At 56.1% G+C, this 19,296-nt stretch overlaps 1 protein-coding gene across 4 annotated transcripts in view; it reads left to right on the top strand.

Moving 5' to 3' along the window:
• PEX14 (peroxisomal biogenesis factor 14) overlaps positions 1 to 17,101 on the top strand; it is a 139,709-nt gene extending 122,608 nt beyond the window's left edge. For all 4 annotated transcript variants that reach the window (XM_059691288.1, XM_059691285.1, XM_059691286.1 and 1 more), the window contains 5 exons: positions 6,823 to 6,908; positions 9,564 to 9,666; positions 10,751 to 10,848; positions 13,851 to 13,942; positions 15,979 to 17,101. In XM_059691288.1, the coding sequence (XP_059547271.1) occupies positions 6,823 to 6,908; positions 9,564 to 9,666; positions 10,751 to 10,848; positions 13,851 to 13,942; positions 15,979 to 16,420 (821 nt within the window). In that variant the 3' untranslated portion in view covers positions 16,421 to 17,101. The remainder of the gene's footprint in view (positions 1 to 6,822; positions 6,909 to 9,563; positions 9,667 to 10,750; positions 10,849 to 13,850; positions 13,943 to 15,978) is intronic.
• Positions 17,102 to 19,296: the final 2,195 nt, after the last annotated feature.

Genomic DNA, 19,296 nt, shown 5'->3' with positions numbered 1-19,296 from the left:
GGGTGTAAGTTTTCATTTCTCTTGAGTTGCTGGGTCATATGGCAGTTTTATATTTCTGGGTTCCTCTGAATTTTTTTTCCAGTCTAATCAGCTTTTTTGAAGTAGAATTTACATACAGTAAGAGTAATTATTTTTAAGTATACAATTTGATGAATTGTACAGGTGAGTTCTTATATAACCAACACTACAATTACAATATAGAAAAATTTCCATCACCCCAGAAACTTTCTCTGTGCCCATTACATCAGTCCTCTCCCCACCTCCTAGTTCTTGTCAACCAGCAATCTGCTCCCTATCACTAAAGTTCTGGCTTTTAGATAATTTCATGTAAATAGAATAATATACTATGCAGTCTTTTTTGTGTGGTTTCTTTATTATCATACATAACATATATACATACCGGCCCAGGTAGTAAATATTTTAGGCTTTGTGAGCTACACATATTTCTATCACAACCTCCCTCCCCCCTACCCACAGTCCCTTGTATGGATATACCACAATTTATTTATCCAGTGACCAGATTCCATTTTGGGGCTATTATGAGTAATGCTGCCATGAACATACAAATCTTTGTATGCAGATATGCTTTCCTTTCTCTTAGATAAATACCTAGGAGTGGAATGCTTTGGTCATACCTTAGCTGTATGTTTAACTGTATAAGAAATTGTCAAACTATTTTCCAAAATGGTTGCACCATTTAACCTTTTCAGCATTAATGTATGAGAGTTTCTGTTGCTCCACATCCTTGACAACACTTGGTATTCTCAGTTTTTTAGTTTAGCCATTCCAATGTGTATGTTATAGAATTTCATTGTGCTTTTAATTTGTATTTCTCTAATGACTGATGATGTCAAGCATATTTTCATGTGCTTTTTGGCCATTCATATAGCTTTTGTAAAGTGTCTCTTCCAATCTTTTGCCCATTTTTAAAATCACCTTTTTTTTTTTTTTAATTTTAATTTTGGTTAATCCTCACCTGAAGATTTTTCCCATTGATTTTTAGAGAGAGTGGAAGGAGGGAGAGACAGAGATAGAAACATCGATGTGAGAGAGACACATAGATTGGTTGCCTCCTGCATGTACCCCTACCGGGGCTAGGGATTAACTACAACCGAGGTATGCACCCTTAACCAGAATTGAACCCGTGACTCTTCAGTCAGAGGTCCAACACTCCATCCACTGAGCCAGACTGGTTAGGGCACCGTGTGTGTGTGTGTGTGTGTGTGTGTGTGTGTGTCTTAATTAATGAATTGTAACAATTCTTTATATATTACTAAAGGCCTGATGCACGAGTTCATGCACGTGTGGGGTCCAACCGGGGCCTGGTCAAAGGGCCGCAGAAGGTGGGCCGGCGGCCCTGCCCATGATCGGGGTGGGGAGGCTGATCAGGGGCTGGGCCAGCCTGGGGGAGGGGCCACGGGAGGTTGGCCATGTGTCCCTACCCCCATCAAGTCATAGCTACCAGTCATAACTGTCATTCCGGTCATTCGGGTTGCTTGGTTTTTATATATAGATAGATAGATGGTTATAAGTCTTTTATCAAATACTAGAGGCCTGATGCACAAAATTCGTGCAAGGGGCTGGGCCTCGCAGCCCCGGCTTCATCCGGAAGGTCGTTCGGCTGTCCTGTCTAATTAGCATATTATGCTTTTATTATTATAGATATATTTTGCAGATATTTTCTCCCAGTCTATATGTTGTCTTTTCATTTTCTGGATAGTTCCTTTTGAAAAGCAAAAGTTTAAAATTTTGATTAAGTTCAGTATATCAGTTTTTTTCCTTTTATGATTTATACTTTTTGTATCCTAAGATTCTTTGCCTGCCCTGAGGTTGCAAATATCTTTTTCTGTTTCCTTACAGAAGCTTTATAGTTCTTGCTTTTTTGTCTAGGTGTGTGATCCACTTGGAGTAATTTTTGTGAACGGTGTAAGGTGAGGGTTGAGGTCCATTTCCCCTCTATTGATTTCCAAATGTCTCAGCACAAACCTTGATCTCTTTGTAAAAAAACAGTTGACCATATAAGCACGGGTCTATTTCTGGACTCCTCTGAGTTCATACAGTTTAATTAGGGCTCATATTTTTAATCTATGAGTGAGGATATAGATATGCCTCAGTGTCCTTCCTGCCTGCAGATGACTCTGCTGATAGCACTGCAGCTCCTGGGAAGGGGAAGATTGCCTTTCGCAGGATGTTCGTGTGAAGAGGCCTTGGGTGTGCAGACGCCACTGCCGTGGGCCGATGCGGTGCCTCTGCCCCACCAGCTGCCCAGGTGCTTCTGCTCAGGACAGAGCTGCAGGTGCTAGTTGCTGCGCTGGGTCGGGGTGTCTCTGACCGCCACCAGCGTCCCCAGCTCAGCCCGCAGGACCATGCAGCTGGTCCCCGCCGCTCCGTGCATTCAGCCAGCAGCCGCTGCGAGGAGCGCTGGCCTGGTGGACGGGCCTTAGCCTGGGGCCTCACTGTGGACGAGGCTTTATCAGTGAATGTGCAGGGCGGCTTGCGAGCCGAGCTGGGGGGTGATCTGAGAACTGGCTGCACCGCCACCAGGAGTTGTGGCTCCAGCCTCGATGAGTGTGGCGGGCCCAGCTGGGCTGGCCGGCTTCTGCCGCTGCCTTGCCCTCCCCGTTGTCAGCTGTCACGCTGATGCCGAGGCCTCAGCAGGATGAACCTGTGGCAGTTTCAGCCCCGTATCGATGAATCTTGACTGGTTTGCGGTGTCAGTGAGTCCCTGACCGTGGTTTCAAGCTTCTGAGCCCCACGCACGTGTTCGCACGTGGCGGTGCTTGCTCTCACCTGCCAGGCGAGTTTCCTGGGGGACGTAGCCGAGGAGTTGAGTGGTGCTGGTTTTGCAGGTGTTCAGTGAGGTTACGGAGCCATGGGCAGCTTTCGTTCCCCTGACTCGGCTGCCGTACACCGTGGATTCCCCCGAAACCTCCGGGACTGCGGGTCTCAGGCTAATGGGTGGAATCCGTGGAATGCTAGGGAAGGTGCTGAGTTTCGAAGAGCCCCATCCCCTGCGACAGCTTGTCCCCTGACCTCCTGGCAGCCTAAGGCACAGGGCAGCCCCCCAGATGCCAGTTGTGTGGGATGAGGTTGCTGCCACCGTGGCCTGTCTCACCGTCCTTCCCGGGACACGGGTGATGTGGTGTGTTGGCGAAGCGCCGTGCCACTCGGCTAGTCCGCTAGTCCTGCTTGTGGAGAAGTGCTCTGGAGCGTTTGAATTGGTGACAGTAAAAGTGGCATTGCTCCGGGCTCTTTAAATCCAGCTGAGCCTGCCTCCGTCAGCTGTCTGTGCTTCATGGGAGGAGAAGCGTGTCTTTGGGGGTCATCTGGTTGGTGGTGGAGCCAGGGCCTGACCTCGTGCTCCTTGCCCCATTGTTCGGAGGCATCTGCTCCCAGACTGGGGGCTCGGAGCTTCCAAACAGCTCAGTTCATGTCCCTCATTTTCATGCTAGAGCTGAAGCGTGGCCCTGTTTCCACCTTGACTGTGATGCTGGACATTCAGGGAGCATGGTGACAGAGAGGCTCTTGTAGCCCCCAAACCCTCCCAGGCGCCCTGCTCTCACTCCTTCATGGAGCCTGCACCAGCCGGACAGCGTTGGCCCCGGTGGGTGTGGGGAGGGCTCCAGGTGGTCGTAGCAGGTTGGCCGGGTGGGTCACACCGCTGCCTTCTCTGCAGCCCTTTGGAAAGGCACGCAGGGGATGAGGGTGATCTCCCACTTCGCTTTCCTCTGCTTTCATTTTGCCACAAGACAGAATTGTATCACCCATCTCCAGAACGAGTAAAGTGGCATTTCAGCTTCTTGTCTTTATAGACTCTCTGAACTTTAGGAAAGATCATTCTGGTCCCTTTTCATTAATAATGAAAACCAGGGGGCAATAAAATGTTCTTAACGTGAACATGGCAGGAACGAGGCGCCGTGCGGCGTGAGGGTGCGGCTGGCAGGGAGCCACAGGTGTGCGTGGTGCGCGAGGAGGTCAGAGCTCTGGAAGGGTGGGAGCGGCTGTAGGAAGGAGAGGTCCCGGTTCTCGGACCCTGAGCTGCAGCCTCTTTTCCGCCTTGTTACCTCCGGTACCCGGGTGGGAGGGAGAGAAAGGGAGAGAGAGAGAGAGAGAGAGAGAGAGAGAGAGAGAGAGAGAGAGAGAACCATCGACGTGAGAGAGAAACATCCATCGGTTGTCTCCCGCAGGTGCCCTGAGCATGGATCAAACTCATAATGTGGCGTGTGCTCTGACCTGGAGTTGAACCTGCCACCTTGTGGCGCACAGAACGACGCTCCAACCCACGAGCCCATGGCCAAGGCCGGAGGCCGTTTTGAAGATGCTTTCTCTGGGGACTTTGGCTGCACAGACAGATGTCTGGGACTCTCCTGAGGAGTGGAAAGGTTGCTCAATATCTTCACTTTTTCCTTCTAAAAATGGACTTGCCCTAGATGTGGGATTTTGCAGCGAGGCAGTCCGAGCAGAGGCGGTCAGGAATGAGACCAAAGGGCAGCAGGCCTGGGACAGAAAGCCTCCGGGCTCGATTTCACCGGCAGGCGTTACTTCTGTCCGTAGCTTCTTGTTGGACGGGATGTCACTACAGGTGAGAGCCGAGACGGCTGAGGGCCGTGAGCACCGAGTGTCGCCGCACAGGCTGGGAAGGGAGTGGAAGTCCTGGCTCTGTGATCCAGACCCCAGCACCATAGAAGGCTAGACTGGTGGATTCATATACATATGAAAAACACCTGCTGCCACAAACACCAGAAGCACAGTCAAAAGAAAAAAAACAAAAAGGTGGTTGCAACTCCTGTCATAGGCAGGGCTCATTCCCAGCTCTATAAAACGTTTCTGTGAATTGATAGAGAAATGGAGTAGAGCCTGGCCGGTGTGGCTCAGTGGTTAAGTGCTGACCTGTGAACCAGCCAGGAAGTCACGGTTCAATTCTGGTCAGGGCATATGCTTGGGTTGCGGGCGCTCGATCCCTGGTGGGGGGCGTGCAGGAGGCAGCTTGTCAATGATTCTCTCATTATTGATGTTTCTCTCTCTCTCCCTCTCGGAAATCAATAAAAAAAATATAAAGAAATAAATAAATGAAAAGAAATGGAGTAGAAAAGCATGGAACGGGAAGAGTACAATGACAGGGAAATGCCGATGAAAGGACACTCTGTCCTCGGTCCTAACAGGGTCATGCAGGTGAAAACGGAAGTGTGGCTTTCCCGCTCCTCTACTGGCCGAAATCTCCAAGTCAAGTAGCCGTGAGGGAGCAGGCGCGTGGATGGGGCTGGGTGTCCCGCAGAGTTGCAGGTGCCTGTACCTCTGCCGCAGCCTCCCGGATGTCCACGGCTGCAGATGTGCTTGTACACGCATGCGTGGTGAGGTGTGAACACGGTTGCCAGTGGCAGGCAGCATGATGGGAAGTCGTGAAGGACTGGAATCGCCTAAGCGTCCATCGGAAGAGAACTGATTAGATAGAGTATTGAGCAGCCGTAGAAAAGAAAGAGGATGAGGAGAAGGGAAAGAATACATGTCTGTGTTGCCTTACATGTGCATAAAAATTCTCCGGCCAGATGAACAGGACGCGATCAGCAGCGGCTGGTGGGGGAGCCTGTTGAGTAGACTGACTGCTGCCTCATGCTTAGACCATACGTGTGTGCTACCTGTTCGAAAACTAAAACCAAAGAGGGAGTCCAGCTGCGGGGAGGCCACCTGTTGATTACATTTTGTGCAGGAGACTCCGGGCCTGGGCCACGCTGGAATCCATAGGGCGGGCGGGCGGGCGGGCGGAGTGGGAAACACCGAGGAGGGTGTGGCGGTCAAAGAGAGACTCAGGGAGGAGGGAGCATCTCCCTCACCCCCCCCCCCCCCCGGGGGGGCATCTTTGGATGTGCACTTAGGCACATCTCAGTGTGTTTATGGCAGCCTCACGAGGTCCTTCCTGCCTTGCGGGTGGACGCCATGCCCCCCAGACGGCTGCATGTCAGCAGCCCCTTCTCCCCGTGTGCCCACATCCTTTCCCACTCCTCCCACCAGCCCACCTTCTGCTGCTCCCCAGGCTTCCTGGTCCCTCTGTTCTTGGGCTCTCTCCGCCAGGATAGCCCTCCCCCCTTGGTCAGGCCCAGACGCTCCCCATCCGTACTGGCCACCTTTTGTCCTTTGAGCATAGGTCAGCTACCTTTGCAGTTGCTCATGCCCTGCTTGGACCCCGTTTTCCCCTGGAACCTGAAGGTCTCAGCGCAGGCCTCCAGAATCTGCGAGGACCCCGACGCCTCCCTGCCATCCCCTCTCCCATCTCCCTGTCTGGAGTGAGCTCGTTCCATCATCTGTAGGTGCTTCCTCTTTGCCGGATCAGTGGGAGAGCAGGGAGAGACTGGGCAGAGACTCATCACCACCACCCGGCCCGTGCCCCCACACTGTCAGGCACACAGTCTACCCCGTCCACCCCCCTCACTTCTGAAGTGCTCTTAGCTTAGCCCTGTCTGAGGCAGGGCATGTGGATGTGCACTTAGGCACATCTCAGTGTGTTTATGGCAGCCTCGCGGGGTCCTTCCTGCCTTGCGAGTGGACGCCGTGCCCTCGGTCTTCAGTTCGCCTCTGCACCTGGCTCTCCGGCCGGGACGTAGCTCACTGTAGGCACCACGCAGCAGGTGCACCCTGAGGCAGGTGGTTCTGAGGGCCTGGGAAGAGGAGGGAGCCGCAGCCGGCCCATGTCCCTGACATCACACTGTCTCCCGCAGCGGAGTTGCCGGTCCTTTGAGATGAGGACACTGAGCACTTAGCTCTCCCCGGCCCCGGGGAAGGACGCGTGTACCCCTTCTCCTGACACGCCTTCTCTCCTAACCGTAGGCCCTGTGGGTTCCCGATGGAGAGATTACAGTGCCTTGGCTGTCATCATGGCGGGCATCGCATTCGGCTTTCACCAGCTCTACAAGGTAGGTCCTCCCTTCCATGGCCCCTTGGCGTTCAGCCCCGTTCTCCCGTCTCCCGAGCTGCTCCTGCAGTGCCGAGGCAGGAGCAGGGCTGTGTACAGAGGCAGCATGTCCCAGCGAACACACTCTCAGGAGGTTCAAGTGCAGGTCCTGCTCCACCCGGACGGGTATGCTTGGCAGGTTCAGACCCCCCTCATCCACTAGCCTTGGCATCTCTCCCAGGGGACTGTGCTTACAACAGTGCCCGGCCTGTGCGGAGCAGCCCTCCATCTGAGAGGCAGTGACAGGTGGTGGAGAGCTGGACAGTGGAGCCCCGCTGCCTGTGCTGCATCCCGGCTCTGCCATGTGATAGCTGTGTGACCACAGGCTCAGGGGTCTCGTCTGTGAAATGGGGACATAGAACCTACCTCACAGTTGTGAAGCTCAAAGGTGCTGCTTTGGGGAGTGCGGTGGCCTGGCACATAGGAAGTGTGTGCCATTTTTTCTACCTTGGTATTTAAAACCAGCTTTGAGCATCTCAGCATATCATATTATGGGATCTACCCTTCGTCTCCTATATATTATGTTGGTATCCATGTAAATCTAGGATTTCTCCAGACTCCATAGTCAGCCTTCCAGGTCCAGAGGTCATTGCTAACAGCAGGGCTGCAGGCGTGAGTGAGCATTCCCTGCCTTGATAGCAGGTACCAGGCACTAACTGATGGGAAGCACAGAGTCTCTTCTAGAAGATACAGAGCCAGGGTGGGCCCCCAGAGACAGAGGTAAACCATGGCGGAGGACTTGCTCCCTCCTGGTCCCGGAGAGAAGTTCCTTCCTTTCCAGGCCACCTGCTCCTCCCACCACGTAACTTTTAGCATGTGAGCCATGCTTCAACATTGCACTCTGGGATTCTTAATTTTTGACTTAGTAGCTAATGACAGAGTTGTAGCAGAATACATTTTTTTTCGGTGTAGCATCTGTTCTTGGAGTTGGAAATTTCCATGTCAGAAATGCGGAAGCAAACTGTTTTGTGTCCTGGGATAGTCGTGTGACACCCCCCACCCCCACCCCCGCGGACCCGATGCCTCCCCTTCCCCTGCGCGGGAAGCTGCTTTCCCATCACTGTGCGCAGTCACCGGCAGGCAGGGCCTCCCTGGACGTCCAGGCTGCGCTCAGCACCGACCGCCTGGCCCTGGGAGGCTGGGATCTGGGCCCGGGCAGCAGGGTCAGTTCTCTGCGTAAAAAAGGAAAGAGACGTGGGAAAATCAGTCACAGTGGTGACAGGAGAGTTTCTACAACACCTGCTAATGGTTTCTTTAAATTAAACAAGGAGAGGTTTATAAATACCTACAGGTTTAGGCTGGGGTAGTAAGTATACTAGTATGTGTGCCTTCCCCTGGCATTTCTGATCTCAGAAATGGAACTTGTAGTTTGTTACACATATGAGAACTTCTTGACTTTTGTATTAGGAAATCTTCACCCTGGAGCTGCGGCTACACAGCGAGTTTCGCTCGGTTGCAGGCAATAACTCCCGTGGTTCAAAGCACTTTGCAGAATAGAGTGCTGCGCGCCACTAAATAACCCCTCCACTCGGGAGCCGCCCTCGGAGCGCGTCCCCGCGGCCTGTGAGAGGCCCCTGCCTCCCAGCCAGACCCTTAATGGACAAGTTGCTGTTTGTTGTCCAATTGGGGGCCCAAGTGGAGTGAGAACCAACATTCTCCTTAGTCCCGCCAGCAGTTCCCACACCCGCCAGCCCGCACCCACCAGCGGCTAACCAGGCTGCTCTGAGTGGTGGTGGCAGCCTCAGCTCTGCACTGGGAGGTGCCAGGCCCTGAGCTTTTGGACTGCAGAGCGCATGTCCTTTCATCAGCTCTCCCAAGCGGCACCACTGCCCACCTGCCTTCTTCCTGAACGTCCCACGACCTCATCCTCCCCAGTCTGTTTCCCCATTCGGGGCCCCTGCTTGGTTGCCCTTTTGCCCAGGGCCACTTTCTTCAGTTTTTGCCCCTTCCTCTCCCTTCTGCCCCTGGGTCTCAGTTCTGGGGGAATCCGATGCATCTGACTCGGAGCTGAAGGAAGTGTGTTCTGAGGACTCAAGGCTCAGTTTAGAGAAAGACCAAAGTGAGCTCTCCCGACGGTCGTGGAACATCCGTGTCTCATCCCTGGTAAAAGCACCAAGGCCCCAGAACCTGCTGTGGGTTCTCATCTAGTTCCTCAAGTAATTTTTTACTTACTTTTACTTGTTAGTTTCTGAATGGACAGTTCACTCACATGGTTCGGACTTGTAGAGGTTCAGAAAAGTGTGAGAAGTTTCTCCCCACTCCTGGAGGTCACGTTATAATGTTATCTGACAGCTTTTACAGTACAGTTTACATATTTTTGTTACAGAGAGAGTTTATATAACACCATTAAGAAACCTACATAAAAGAACCAAAGTGTTTCATGAGAATAAATCAAATGGATTTACTCGTCCCTGTTCCCTGGTCCTTGGCCTTATTCAGACAGGATTTTTACCTGGTTGGAATGAACCACAGTCTCGTAGCTTTCGGATGCCTCCTTCATTGATGGTGTTTGCTTAGAGAGTTTCCACAACCTGGGCGTGACGGGAAGCAGGCTGGTCTGCAGAATGAGAGATTGGTGGGCAATAACCCAAATATGCACCCCTCCTGCCTCTTGTAGAAATACCTGCTCCCCCTCATCATGGGCGGACGAGAGGACAGGAAGCAACTGGAGAGGATGGAGGCGAGCCTCTCGGAGCTGAGTGGCAGCGTGGCACAGACAGGTAAAGATTAATGACTCCATCAAGTCACCCCTCAAAGCTCCCCGAGCAGCCCCTTCTCTGCCCCTCCCTCTCCTCTCCGTCTCCACTTTATGTGGTGACTTCATTTATCTGCTCTGAGAATCTGTTCACATTTGCAAATGAAGCCGCCGTCATTTCGGTTTAATTTGAAATTGCTTGTTTACTGTCGGCACGGCCTCAATTAATTATGTTTTTACGGAAAGGCTCCCAACCTCAGAATATTAATAAGGGGAATAAAATGACAGCCTTTCTAAGGGCTGTAAAGTTCATTTTTAATTTCTGCTTCTATGAGGTTTTCAGGGGGGTTTTCAGCGATTTTCCCCCTTCCCTCTAAGAATCCGACGCAGGGTCAAGAGAGGCTGTAATTACTGCGGCTCCTGGGACCCCAGCCACCTCCTCTGTCATCGACTCCACGGGGCTCGCGTTTGTCACCTGGTGCCCCGATGATGGTCCAGATTAGCTGGGACCTGTCGCGCCAGAGGTGGCTTTTTTCCTTGATAAACTTGTTTACTAGGTGCAGGCCCTGAATCTAAAAACTCAGGCAAGGGCGGGAGCCGCTGTCCCAGGCAGGCCTCAGAATCCTGCCGCGCGGTGGCCCCAGGCCCTGGCGAGGCCGCAGGACTGGGAGCTCTGCACCGCAGGATTGGGTGGGGAGGGGAGGAGCAGCAGGGCATGGGGGTCGGCAGTTTGCAACCATCCTGGAGGGTGTGGAACCTGAGGTCCGTCTCCGGGACTGGACATTGCTGCGGTGCCGCAAGGACACGCCGAGGCCGGGGTGTGGGCATTACCGAAGCCGAGAGCCGGGCAGATCAGCAGCCGGTGTGATTAGAGGGGAGAGGTTGGATGGATATATGTTGACCATGGACAGCGACACAGTGGGCAGAGGAAGTAGAGAGACTGCAGGTAGATGCAGTGCAGGTGGATTGCCCAGAGCTCAGGTAAACGATGTGGCTGGGTGTCTGCAGTTCATTTAGAGGCTGCAGCTTTAGGTGTGTGAACATGTCACTAGAAGAGGGAGAATCCGTTTATGTCATTTCACAGAGACGCCTCTGCTCTTCTCTCCCAGTGACTCAGCTACAGGTGACCTTAGCCTCCGTCCAGGAGCTGCTCATTCAACAGCAGCAGAAGGTGCAGGAGCTCGCCCACGAACTGGCCACAGCCAAGGTACTGGTCCCTGACCCTGGTCCCCCAGGTGTGCCCTGTCCCGCTCTTCACTCTGGTCCTTTCTGCCAGCTCGCCGCTTCTGTGGGGTCTGACTTGGTCTTTTCTCGCACTGACTGCACGAGGGGCCCACACGGCCCTTGTAGAGGAAAGAGGCATTCAGCTCGGAGGCTGTCCTTTCTGTCTCCCTGGCACCTCCCCGGGAGCCAGGAGGAGCCGCTCTCTGCCCGGGGCCTCCCGTGGTCGCACATGTAGACACAGAACAGTCTCCACTTGCATGTGAGGTCACAGATCACAGTTGCCAAGAGGCACTGGGCTAAACTCTGTGGTGATGCCCAAGTTCTCGAAGCCCAGCGCTCAGGGCAAGGCAACCCCAAAGGGATGTAGCACCAACTGGAATTGACTGGGGCAGTTTCCACATCTCACTCCAAAATCTGAAGCTGTCTTAGTAATATCAGAACTCAGATCAGACTGCCTGGGTTAAAACCCTCCCTGCCGCCTGCCAGCTGTGCCACCACAGGCAAGGGTCTTAGTTTCCTCATCTGTAAAATGGAGCTGTAGTGGCACCTCCTTCATTGGCATGCTTAGAACAGGGCTGGCTAGAGCCAGCTCCAGGGTGTCAGGCTTCTGGCCTGGGGTCTGTGGGCAAGTGACAAGCTCATCCCCGAGGTATTGTCCTGGACCGGCGGGGCCCCAGAGACAGTGGCCCAGTGGCTGCTTTCTGGCTGCTTCCACCCCTGGGGCTGTAAGGATCCCACTCTGAGGGCTCTCCCAGGGTGCCCACCCCAGTGCAAATCTCCCGCATTTGTAAAAACCCAGCAAAATGGGCATCTTCCCATTTCCCATGGAATCTGGGTGCCTCCTGAGAATCCCCTCCTCAGATACCCCCACATAGAGGGGCTGCCTGTACTTCCTCCTCAGGTGGCGAGCGCCGTTGCCGGGTGGCCACCTCCAGCCACCGTGTGTGCCCCAGGGGCAGGTGGCCCATAAAGCACCCAGAAGGCCAGTTACGACCCCGCCCCGCGATCCTCTATCATCTTTCGGAGCAGTGGCCTGCCCGTGGCCAGAAGCCATTCCGGAAATTGGAAAACTGTTTCAGACCTTAACCATTAAGATTAAGACCACATGTTGCATTTTAAGAGGGGGGAGGCCAGGATGGCGCTTAGTGGTTGAGAGCCGCCTGAGTTTTTTGTGCTTGTTTTTCTGATGGCCCCCCACGTGCCCCCGGCCCCTCCCATCCATTCTCTCCTGGACGGAAGCGGGGCTCCTTGGTTTGGTGCCTAAACCATATGTGTGAAGACTGGTTACCCCATAAACCAAGGACTCGGAGCTGTGTTTTCTCAGCTGTAATATAAGTTTTTATATCTGGCTTCTAAGCTCCTACTGCAGCACTGTAAAAAATTAAAAAGAAGAGCATTAAGTAATTAAAAAACCTACATAAAACTGGAGGCTGGGACTTTTCTACAACTGTTTTTAAAGAGACTGGCTAAAAAGCCCCAGATGTCAGGTTTTATTTCTAAATCCTGGCATCTGGCACCACATGCGTTTGGAAATCTGAGTCCTTTGCAGGCCGGTGAGTGGAAATTGCTCCCTTGTTAATGGGCTGCTATAGTTTCAAGGCTTCAGAGAAGCCAGAACAGTGGCTCCGGGTCTGTGCTGTCTGGTGGTCTGGAGCGGGGCCCCCAGGGAGCGTGTGTGGGGAGGTGGGCGTTTGCACGCGCTTGCTCTCAGACTGCCGGCTTTTCCTCCCCAGCCCTGTGGCCCTCTGAGCCTTCTCCCCGCAAAGGTGTGCTGGGCGGCGAGCCCCACCCCACGTCAGAGGCCCAGGCCCCCTCCCTCTGCCAGCCTGGGGCCCCGCGTCCTCCTGACCTTACGCTGGGGTTTTCTGTGTCAGGCCAGGGAGGCATTGTCAGGGAAGCAGGGGCCTCGCACGAGTCATCTGTGTCCTTGCAGCCACCTCGGGTGGCCTCTAGCCCGGGTGAGGCAGGCCCACACACCTGAGGCCACCACCTGGAACGGGCCCATAAACACTTCACAGGCAGCGTGGCCGCTGGCAGCGCCTCTGGGCGGACCGTGATTTCCTCCTCCATCCATCCCAGCCAGATTTGCGGGAGAAGGCGGGCCTCTGAGGTTTATATGGCAACGGCCTCCGAGGGAAAGTGTTCGGGGAAGGATGCTGTTTGTCAGAGGTCACCGTGGCTGTTCCCTCCCGGGCCCTCCTGGGGAGGGAAGCGACGTGCAGTCCTAGGACGGCTGCTTTCTCTTTGCTGAGCCTTCAGTCACCTCCGAACAGGGCTGGGGATGGGTGGCCTGGTTGCACTGACTGCGAGGTGCAGTGCAGGGTCTGGCCTTCCTGAGCCCCGGCCGCAGGGCTCCGAGCCGCGCGGGGAAGTGCACCCTGGGTGCAGCCTGTCTGCTGGGCTGACCCTCTGAGACGGCTCTGGGTACCCATCTCTGGTACCTGCGGGGGCAGGTGGCTGCCTGTCTCAGCCCCCAGTTCTCTTCTGTGTGTGGTGTGGCTGTCTGCAGGGAGGGGGACTTAGGTGGAGGGCGTCGTTGGTGTAGAGGTGGATATTTATTTTATTAGTTTTGTTTTAATGGAACATTTCAAACACACACAATGGAGGCACCGCACAGCTACCCACAGGGCCGGTCCTGCCTCAGCTCTGCCCGCACCCCCACCCCAGACAGCTTCTCCAGTCACAGTGCAAACACTTTGGTTTGTATCCCTAAATGATACAGGCTCTCTTGTCATTGTGTCATTCTATTTTATATAACCATTTCTACACCTGAATACATGTCATGATTCCTTAGTGTTGTCATTAAACAGAGACACCCAGGCAGGCAGAGCCCTGAACGAGCAGCGGCTGCACCTTCCGAGGCCGGTGCCCTGGGTATGCCCGGGGTCCCCCAGACCCCGCCCTGCCCACCACCCCAACCACCCAGCTCCACGGGCAGGAGGGGGGTGCACTCTGATCCTTGTTCCCCTGTGTTTTGACCTTCAGGCCACCACCTCCACCAACTGGATCCTGGAGTCCCAGAACATCAATGAACTCAAGTCGGAAATTAACTCCTTGAAAGGGCTTCTTCTGAATCGGTAGGAATGAGAAGGCAGGGCTTGTGCTCTGCGCTCAGCCTGGGGCTGGGGAGGGGACTCCGCTGGACTAGCTGCTGGGAGGGGGATACATCGCCCCAGGGGCCCTGACTGTGCGGTGTGGTTCAGGCAGTGAGTTGGGATCTTTCGAGCCTCACTTTCCGTCCCCAGTAGGCCCCTTCCGCCCTCTCTTGACAATCCGCGTGCCCACAAGAGTTTTGAAATACACGTTCCTCAGCCCTTTCAGATCTGGTCCGGGAAAGCAGGGCCTTGGGCAGAGGAGAGCGTCCATCCCTTGGACAGGCCAACTCCTCTACCCCGAGTACAGCAGGTCCTGAGAAGGTCCCCACAGCAGGTCGGATCCTTAGTTTGAAGGGTCCTATGGTTCAAGGCAGGGCAGACGCACGCCTGCCTCCCCACCCCCAGCGGTGGTCTCCCTCTGCAGGAATGGCACCTCTGAGCCCGCCCAGGGGACATGCTAGAAAGAGGAAGGGAGAGAACATGGATGTGAGAGAGAAACATCCATCGGGTGCCTTCCGTACGTGGCCCGACGGGATTGAACCTGCAAACCAGGTGTGTGTCCTGAGACTCAAACCGGCAACTGTTGGTGCACAGGGCAGCACTCAACCAACTGAGCCACTCTGGCTGGTCAGGGACTATCTGCTTTTTATTTTTTTCCATGTTTTTATTGATTTTAGAGAAAGAAGGGGTCAGGGAGAGAGAGAAACATCAATGAGAGAGAAATGCCATGGATCAGCTTTCTCCTGCATGTCCCCTGCTGGGGATTGAGTCGCAATTGGGGCATGTGCCCTGACTGGAACCAGTGACCTCCTGGTGCATGGGTTGATGCTCAACCACTGAGCCACACCAGCCGGGGCAGGGACCATCTGGTGTTAAAAGTAAAAGGCCTGTGTCCTGGGACACAGGTTGGTTGGCCACCTGATCTGCGGGCTCACGTTCCTCTGCAGGCTCGGGGTTTGGTGGGGCTGTGTGAGGCAGTACGAAGCACAAGCTGGCCCTTAACTCAGGGCCAAGAATGGGGCCCCAAACGGAGGACCCAGCTCTCCAAGCTGTCTCCTTCCAGGCCTTCTCTGAAGAAAAGAACTGGCCTTGAGAGAGGGGTGACTGGCTGAGCTTAGGAGTTGTCGTTAGGGAAACCTCTGTGTTTCCGAACCTGGGAGACAGGAGCCCTCCAGGCCTGGGGACAGAGAGCAGGTGTTGGCTGATGTTGGAGACAAGAAAACTGCCAATTGAATGTCTCCTTGGCGTCCATGATGCTGATGACCGCCCTAGCCTTGGCGTGTGCTCTCCCCGGGGGGTCCGAGGAGGAAGAGCTGCCCTGCCCGGTGCTGGGCGCTGGGCAGCCAGGAGGCTCAGGAACACAGGCGGCTGCTGTCCTAGAGCTGGATTCCCAAGCTGTTGCCAAGAGGACCTGACCTCCCAGGTCCCTCCCAGGCTTGGCTTTGGTCTGGGCTGGCTGCTGGCGTGGTGCCCAGAGCAGGGAACTGGGTAGGGAGTGATTTCCCTGCCCACTGTTGAGCCCAGAGGTTTTCTAAGAAAGTGCCTCAGGGCCTCCCTTCTGGTTCTGATGTTGGACCCGGAGCCGTGCGCCCCCCTCCTCCCCCGCCCCGTGCAGAGCTGTAGGCACGTTAAGTCCGAGGCCCAGGTGTTTGGGGAATCCGCCCCCCCTCACCTTCTCCCTCTCTTGGGGCTGGAGACGGGGATGATGTCAGGACCAGGAGGGAACAGGCTCCAGGGCTTGGCAGGCCCCTGGGGGGGCGGGTGTCCAGCCTTGAGGAGGGCCCAGGAGGCCCCCGAGTGGGCAGGGCGCTCTGTGGGCAGCCCAGGCATCTCTGGCTTCCATCTCAGCTGCTCCAGCCTCCAGAGGCCGTGGATTCAAGCGGAGGGAGGGAGGGAGGGTGGCTGCCGGGCTCGTTTCTGTCCCCTGCACAGTGGCACTGTGGCCGCGCCTTGGGATTGGGGTGGGGGGAGCCCCAGGATGTGGTCATGACCCCGCCCTCTCCTCCCTCTACCGCCAGGAGGCAGTTCCCACCCTCCCCGTCAGCCCCGAAGATCCCCTCCTGGCAGATCCCAGTCAAGTCCACGTCACCCTCCAGCCCGGCCGCCGTGAACCACCACAGCAGCAGCGACATCTCGCCCGTCAGCAACGAGTCCACGGCGTCCTCGCCCGTGAAGGAGGGCCACAGCCCCGAGGGCTCCACGGCCACCTACCACCTGCTGGGCGCCCAGGAGGAGGGCGAGGGGGTGGTGGACGTCAAGGGCCAGGTGAGGATGGAGGTGCAGGGCGAGGAGGAGAAGAGGGAGGACGAGGAGGACGAGGAGGATGAGGACGTGAGCCACGTGGACGAGGAGGACTGCCTGGAGGTCCAGAGGGAGGACCGCCGGGGCGGGGATGGGCAGATCAATGAGCAGGTGGAACGGCGGCCGGAGGGCGCCAGCAATGAGAGCGAGCGGGACTAGGCCGTGGTGTCCCTCACGAGGTGGCCGGGCCTGGCCCCTCCGGTGGCTCAGGGAGGCGCTTTGAGCCAGGTGGGGGCACGGGGCCTGGGCAGTGTGAGGCCGGCACACCTGGCTCCCGTGCACACCTGACCCTGCGCGGGCTGCACTCTATCCACCCAGCCTCACCTGTGCTTCCTCAGCTCCGCCCCACAGACGGCCACGACCTGTTCTCCTGTCAGGCCGAGGGCCCCGCCCGGGCTCCCGGACCCATGGCTTGTCCAGGCTGTGTCTGCTGAGCGTCTTAGCTGACCTAACACCGTGCATGACAAGAGGTAGCTGCTACCTGACTGCTGGCCCTCAGGGGGCAGCAGCGTGACCCTGTCTGCTGTCCGCCCCCTCCCCGCCCTGGCTCCTCCCTTCGTTTCATGCTGTGGGGGCAGGGGCTCTGGCCGGGGCCTTCCGGGCCCCCTGTCCCAGCCCCACTGTGCCCGGTCGTCCTCCCAAACCAGTGAAATCGCACCGCACGTGTGGCTGTCCCTGCTTCGTGGCGAGGTGTGGCTGCCACTCTCGTAGGAGCCAGGCGTCAGGGCCTTCCTGTCTGTCCTTCGATCCAGAAACACGTTCATTTGTGCGATCAGGTATAGGTTCAGAACATGAGATGCGACTGTACATAATTGTAATAAATGAGTTGCCACTATTTAATTCCTGCCTGTGGCTCCCTGTCTGCTCCCCGCCCAGTTCCTGAGGGTCTTGGCTGAGACTGGGCCAGGTGAGCCCAGGGAGGACCCGTAGGGGAGGGGGGACGTGGGTGGCCGAGCCCGGAGCCTGGAGGGGTTCATCCTCGGCCGTCTGTCGAGGGCGACACTCCTCGGGAGGAGAGCGCCGCTGCTGTATATAGACCTGCTGTGCGGGCGAGGAGCTTCCTTCCTTAAATGGATGCATGTGCTCCCAGGAGCGTGTCTCGCTCTTCCTCCCCCGGCTCCTCTCCCTCTCGCCCTCCCCTTCCCTGTAACCTTCGCGCAGCTTTCACTGAACCCAGGGAAACCTGCACCAGCTCCTTCCAGGGAGTGCTCTGCGCCCTGCAGCCGCCCGGAAGCCTGTGCAGACACAGGCTTTGGAGACGGCCCGGACCTCCAGGTGAGCCCCTCGGTGGCCTCCTGACTCGCTGGCTGCACCACCGGCCCCGCAGCCCTGGCGAGGGAGGAAGCTGAGGGCCGAGGGCTGAGTGACTCGGTGTTAGGGCTGTTTTGTCTCAGAAACATTGCACCTCCTGCCTAGGCCCCTTTCTAGGGCTCCAGGCCCAACCCCTCCCCTGGCAGCAAACCCCTTCCTCACTCAGGCCCAGGGGCCCCCACGGAGGTGTCGGGTCATGGTGACATGGGCTCTCCCTGACCTGAGTGTCCATCCGCTGGCCTGCTTCCTCAGGAATTATCGTCACAAAATAAATAAATAAATAAACAAATAAATAAATACACACACACACACACACTTCAGAGAGGAAGAGAGAGGCGTGGAAACATCAATGATGAGAGCAAATCATTGATTGGCTGCCTCCTGCAGCCCCTCTAGTTGGGATCGAGCCCGCAACCTGGGCATGTGCCCTGACCAGGAATCAAACCATGACCTCCTGGTTCACAGGTTGATGCTCAGCCACTGAGCCACACTGGCCAGGCTCCTCAGGCTTTATCTCTGATGCTTGCCACCTCACGTGACATCCCTGCGGTCTGTTTTCCCGCCACGCGCTTCCTAGGGACCAGCAGAGCCGACACTGAGCGTCACCTCCGCCGCCCTGCCATCCCCAGAGAAGCCAGGGTTCTTGGTCGCCTGGGCCACCAGCCCGTGGTTGACGAGCCAGGGGAGCCGACCTGACACGAGGGCTGGAGGCTGGCCTGAAGCCCCTCGCGTCCACAGAACCGGCCTCCCACCCAGTCCTGAGTGGGCGGTCATGGGGGTCTCTCCCCTTAGCTTGGTCACCATTTATCCTCTAATTTTCCAGAGGTTCGTCCTGCAGTGGGACCAGACTGGGTGACCAGAGGCAGGTGGCCTGGGGCGGAGACACAGCCAGAGCCGTGGGGGTGCCACCGGGAGCACAGCAGTGGCCAGGCTGCCCTGGGCCTCACGTCCTGGAGGCAGGGGCCCCAGCACGCTTCCTCCTGCCCGGCCAGCGGGCTCGCAGGCCCTGGGCTCCCGTGGAGAAACCTGGGCCAAGGCCTTCGGCCCCGGGTCCTCAGCGGAGGTTGGAGTTTGAGGATAGAGAGCCTGGCCTGAATTCAGGGAGAAAAAAACCCCTCCCCAAAACGGCGTGAGTGCTGCCTAATAAAGGCAGCCGCTGGACAGAGGGAAACAGCCCTTTGAAAAAAAGCCTTTCATTAGAAAAATAATGCATTTCATCCAAATAAGGTAAAAATATTTGGAATGGGGCAGAAGTGAGCAGCAGGCAGGCCTGTCAGGCCCTTTCTGGAAGGGAGAGATTATTACACTCAATCACCATGTATTTTCCTAAAGTGTCTTTCAGGAAAGCGCCCGTCCAGCGCGGGAGCGAGCAGGGAGGCTGCGGGCACCTCCCGGCCCAGGCCCCGCCGCCAGCCGTGCCCCTGGGTTTGCGATGCCCCGGCAGGCGGGTGCGTCCCGGGCCGCCGTGTGCAGTCGGCTGCTGGGAAGGGGAGCACTCTGACTGGGGAAGGGGTGCTGAATTTGTAGATTTTGTTTGTTCTGCTGTGGACGGCCATGTCGGATGTTTAAAGGGAACAGAGTAAAACCTCTTCCACCCCGTGCAGTTTCCCAGGTACAGGTGTGCTCACGGGCTCACCCACTGTCTCTTCTCTAAATAAAAACGCGAAACTCCTCTTCAGTGTGTGTGGCTTGCTTGTCTCACTGAGAGTGAGCCCTGTGTCCGT

The sequence above is a fragment of the Myotis daubentonii genome, chromosome 3 (assembly GCF_963259705.1).
Source record: "Myotis daubentonii chromosome 3, mMyoDau2.1, whole genome shotgun sequence".
In the NCBI taxonomy this organism is placed as follows: domain Eukaryota; kingdom Metazoa; phylum Chordata; class Mammalia; order Chiroptera; family Vespertilionidae; genus Myotis; species Myotis daubentonii.
This window is presented reverse-complemented; position numbering and strand designations above follow the sequence as displayed.